The 5,021-nt window shown below is 59.1% G+C and overlaps 1 protein-coding gene across 1 annotated transcript; it reads left to right on the forward strand.

Moving 5' to 3' along the window:
- The first annotated feature begins 798 nt into the window (after positions 1–798).
- On the forward strand, positions 799–4,776 carry ARL4C (ARF like GTPase 4C). The gene has a single exon (XM_037069227.1). It carries the CDS (start codon positions 1,330–1,332, stop codon positions 1,906–1,908), a length of 579 nt encoding a protein of 192 aa, XP_036925122.1. The 5' UTR covers positions 799–1,329; the 3' UTR covers positions 1,909–4,776.
- The last annotated feature ends 245 nt before the right edge of the window (positions 4,777–5,021 follow it).

A 5,021-nucleotide genomic window follows, 5' to 3' on the forward strand; every position in this document is an offset into this window, starting at 1 on the left:
TGAGTTACCTGGGAATAAACTGTCCTTATCCTCGCACCCCACCCCCAGCTGCCACTCCAGCCCCATCACTGCCTAGATTGCAAATGCTGGGTTTTTGTTTTCATCGCTGCCCCCAGGCAGGAAAAGCTGGGCCTCCAGGGCACCCTGGGCACAAACCTGGGCCCCCAGTGGGTCCGTGGTCTTGTGGAGCCAGCCCCCTGGAACTCGGGTGGGAAAGCGGGCCAGGGAATCATGGAGGGCCAGGGCCCAGGGCACGGCTGGGTACAGAGGCGCGGTTCGGGGTGCAGGCTGGTGGTTCGCCGAAGCCAGCGCCCTCCTTTGCCCTCTCCTCGGGGTCTGGAGACCTGACCCCATCGCCCTCACTCCCTAGAGGGCACTCTCACCCCACCCTCGGGCCCTCCACAGCCCCTGGGCGGACGCTGCGGTCCGCGCCCTGACCTGCAGAGCTGGAACCCCCAACCCTGCTCCCCGCCCGAGGCAGGCTGTGCGGCCGCGGCCCCGGGGGGGCAGTCCCCGGCCAGGGCTGGGCGGGTGGAGAGTTCCGGGAGCCGCGAGCTATTTTTATAAGATGAGTCAGCCGGCCTGGAAGGAAGAGCTGGCTCCCGGGCCCATTGTCTGGGCGCGGCCGGGGAGGGGGACACCGCGGGCGATTCCCAGCGCTCCGAAGGGCGCGAAAACGGCGGGCAGGAGGGAGAGGTCCACACCCGACCCGGGGCGCGGCGTGGGCGGGGCCGGGGGCGGGGCGGGGAGGGGCCTGGGCGGGGCTGCGAGGGGCGGGGCGGGGCGCCTTCGGGCCGCGGCGGGCTAGAGGCGGCGGCGGCGGCGGCGGCGCAGGGACTGCGGGGACGGAGGCAGCAGAGACACCCGGGGAAGCCCGCGCCCCCGCCTGCGCCTCCGAGGCGCGCCCCGGGAGCGGGAGCGGCCCCGCAGCGCGGCCCAGGGCAGAGGCGAGCGCCGCAGCACCTCGCTGCCGGCCGGGGGGAGCCGGGGCAGCGGCCGGAGCTCGGGGGCGCGGCCCGGGGACCCGCAGAGCGAGCCGGGGCCGGAGGAAGATTCCAGGCGCCTGCATCCCGCGTCGCGGCAGCGGAGGCGGCTTCGCGGGAGACAAAAGCCTGCCGGAGGGACGCGATGCCGGACCGGCACGGGCTTGGGGGCTGCGGCGTCTGAGCGCGCGGACCGGTGCGCCCAGGGTCGGCGGAGGCCAGGCAGGTCGCGGCGGAGGGCGGCAGGCGGGGCCCAGGTGCGCCCGGCCGCGGCGGGCCTGTCACCGCTCGGGGGGGCGGCGCCCTCCCGCTGCAGCCGCAGTGGCCCGCGCCGCAGCGAGGAGCCATGGGCAACATCTCCTCCAACATCTCGGCCTTCCAGTCCCTGCACATCGTCATGCTGGGCTTGGACTCGGCCGGCAAGACCACGGTGCTCTACCGGCTCAAGTTCAACGAGTTCGTGAACACGGTGCCCACCATCGGCTTCAACACGGAGAAGATCAAGCTGAGCAACGGCACGGCCAAGGGCATCAGCTGCCACTTCTGGGACGTGGGCGGCCAGGAGAAGCTGCGGCCGCTGTGGAAGTCCTACAGCCGTTGCACGGACGGCATCATCTACGTGGTGGACTCGGTGGACGTGGACCGGCTGGAGGAGGCCAAGACGGAGCTGCACAAGGTGACCAAATTCGCCGAGAACCAGGGCACGCCGCTGCTGGTCATCGCCAACAAGCAGGACCTGCCCAAGTCGCTGCCGGTGGCCGAGATCGAGAAGCAGCTGGCGCTGCACGAGCTCATCCCGGCCACCACCTACCACGTCCAGCCGGCGTGCGCCATCATCGGCGAGGGCCTCACCGAGGGCATGGACAAGCTCTATGAGATGATCCTGAAACGCAGGAAGTCCCTCAAGCAGAAGAAGAAGCGGTAATGCGCCCGGCGGCGTTCCGGAGCGAGGGGGGAGTGAGCGAGTGAGTCAGGCAGGAATGAATGGATGTGCGAGAACCCGCGTCCGCGAACAAAGACAGCGAACCAAAGCGATGCTTCCGATTTTTAAAACTGAATCTCTGCGCCCAGATGCAGGACTAGTGACTTAACCCGGGTGTGTATGCTGATTTGCCAGCCCGCCCTCGACCTGCTCCCACCCCAAGCCCTGGGGACCTTTTGTCTGAACGCCTGAGCTCCCTAATGGGGTGGGAGGCCGCCCTGGGGAGTGGACCTGCGGGGACTGCGGTCTGCCCTCCCCGCCCAGGTGGAAGGCTCAGATGTCAGAGACAAAAGCAGTTTCTTCCTACTCCAGCAGGCCAGAAGTTCAGGCTGCCCCACCCTCACCTGCGAGTTACCTGAGGTATGCAACACCCAGAGCCCCCGGAGCCCTCATCGGGAGGGCTTGTTGGCGTTGGGAGGTGCTGGGGGAACAGCCCCTCCTTGTATTCATGGGCAGTGGAAGCTGGGTTATTTTATGTCACGGGGCCAGCCCCTGATGAAAGCTCATTTGTTCTACTCTGGGCCCAGACGAGGTGGTGTTTTGGGCTCTGGGAGGACCGCCGGGAACAATACTCAGCCCCAGGGCGCGGGGCGCTGTGCTGGCTGTGCTTGGGGAATGGCTGCGAAGATGCACCTTGCCTGGTGCTCTGCGGCTGCTACAGAACCAGTTTTTGTTGAGAACTGCTTTTCAGCCTGGAGTCAGACATCATCCAGATGGCTTGGACCCTGTCCATGTGTAGGTCATTGTCACACAAAGAGACCAATAAAAATTAAAAAAGCAAAACTGTTGGAGGTGGTGGCACATGGTGCGTTTACTGCTTGCAGGATAGCTAAAGGTGTTTAAAGGGGAAGGCTCTGGAGGTGCACGCTGGGTGGACGGTGCTGGGGGTGGGGCACGGGGACCTCCCTCTGCACTGTGTCACTGGCATAAATATCTAGGCCTGGACGTGCGGACGCTGACATTCTCTTAGCCGATGGGTGTGTGTCTGCGTCCCAGCTGCAGATGTGTGCTGAATTGCAAGGTGGTTTTTTTTTTTTTTTTTGCAAGGGATGTCTCATAATACTAACCACTTGATGATGGGTTTTGGTTTTCAGACATGTTTGGAAAAAAGAAAAAGAAACTACCACCAATGAATACTTACCTTAGAAATAAGTCACCTGGGGGAAAAGACGTCGCCCTGACCTTTTATATCCTCTTATGCTGCAGGTGATGACGTGTTCCAGTCTCTAACCGGGCTCACTGTGGCCCCCCTGGGTTAAGTATTTCATTCGAAGTATCTCACTAGAGTACTGCATGTCGTGCACCAGACACGAAAACCCCACCTGGGTGTAAAAGCTGACCTTGTCGCAGGGATTCGAAAGCGGAACAGCCCCAGGGTGAGGTCCTTCCTCCGCGTGCTGGTGGGAACAAACCACAGTGAGGGCTTGCGCTGAAAAGCCAGCACACAACGTCACGTCACGGTCGCCTGTACTTAGGCACTGGGACAGTGTACTTGAAAGAGGCTTTGGAAGGGAAAGTGAAAGAATAGATATTTTTAATAATGTAATTTAAGGAAATCCTCTATAATCAGGACTGAGTCTTGGTTTGCAGAAGCTGTCATTTACCCTGAAACACAGTATCACGAGAGAAACCTAGGCTCACTGTTGGATTTTGATTTCCTCTTGGAATCCACGGCTACAGGTAGAGTTATCCCCCCTGCCCCCTCTGTTATAAATTAATTGATGAAGGAGGCCCGTAGAAATCAGGCATGATGGTGCTTACACACACAAGTTAGTCCGATGGCAAATTCATGGCCATTGTCCACTGCACTCAGAAAGTTAATTTACGAACCAGAGGTAGAATTCCTGGCTTCCTGCGTGAAACCCAGTTGTTACAGGAGATCCTTTAAAAGAAGCACCGGGCCACCCACCCTCCTTCCTCTGCTGGTGTGTGTGGTACCCCTCCAACCGTGGTCTTTTTGTAGCAACTCGGTGGAGAAAACAGAGCGAAGCAGTGTCGAAAAGCCTGCAAGGTGTCAGCTCACCTACCGACAGCATATTCACTGATCTCTAAATGGGCTGGTCCCATCCCCTGAAGATTCTGTATAGAATTATTTTAAAAAATCCATCTCCTTTATTTTCTTCACATGCAACGATTTCTTAAGCACTTTGACATTTTGGTAGTTCCACACTATTGAGAGAATAATATATTTATTTTGTGACATTGCAGATGCCAAATACTGTAACCTTCTCGTGCTCACAGTTCCTAAGTTCAAGACCAGTGTTCGAATCCTGCCGGGCTTCACAAATGATGCGAAGTGACTTTGGTTTTTTTTGCGTTTTCTGTACTGAAAGGGTGCGGTCAGCTGTTAGTAACTGTCTGGTAGAGTAAAACCCTGTGGTGTCTTAACGAGTAGTTAGTCTCAGTTGGTTTCTGTGTCATTTGACCCACTAATAGCCCATTTCATCTCTGATCAAACAGGAAGCTTAGACCCCAATACCACCTCGCAGTGGTCCGCGGGGTCCCCTCCAACGCAGTGGTCAGTGATTTCCGATGTCTCCTTCCCTCGGGTGTCACCTCGGGTGTTCCTCGGGAAGCGGGCCTCCCTCACAGGCGTTTTGAAGTGTTTTCTGAGCGACACAGGGAGGCCAGCTTTGTTTCCGGACAGTTCTCCTCACCTATTCTCTGTCGTGGTGTCGTGGGGACAGCGTCTCCCAGTTTGTTTTCATCCCTCCTGCTACAGTTCTGTCTGGACCACCCTCCGCTTCTGTCCCCACTCCCTTTTATATGCATATATGATGCTGTGAACAGAAATAAATTATTTATACAAGCCAATGTCCAGGGGGCTGCTCTGTGGATGGTTTCTGCTCTCTGTTCTCTGGGCCCCCTTTGCTGAGTGGAGCACGGTCCCAGGTGGTCTCCACGGGGGAGGGGAGGGCCACAGTCATCTCAGCTTTTTTGGTGGGAGTGTCTGTCCCTCCCTGGGCAGTAGATTTAGAGGTGCCTGTCCCCCTTGGCAATGAAGCTGCAGGGGGTCTCAGCCGCCCCTCTGCCGATAACTGGGTGGAGCTCCACTT

Source organism: Sturnira hondurensis, unplaced genomic scaffold (genome assembly GCF_014824575.4).
Source record: "Sturnira hondurensis isolate 20B ecotype Veracruz unplaced genomic scaffold, ASM1482457v3 Scaffold0018493, whole genome shotgun sequence".
Classification (NCBI taxonomy): domain Eukaryota; kingdom Metazoa; phylum Chordata; class Mammalia; order Chiroptera; family Phyllostomidae; genus Sturnira; species Sturnira hondurensis.

What these genes read in the sequence shown, in the direction of transcription:
- ARL4C (XM_037069227.1), top strand. Translation starts at nt 1,330, where the DNA reads ATGGGCAACATCTCCTCCAACATCTCGGCCTTCCAGTCCCTGCACATC.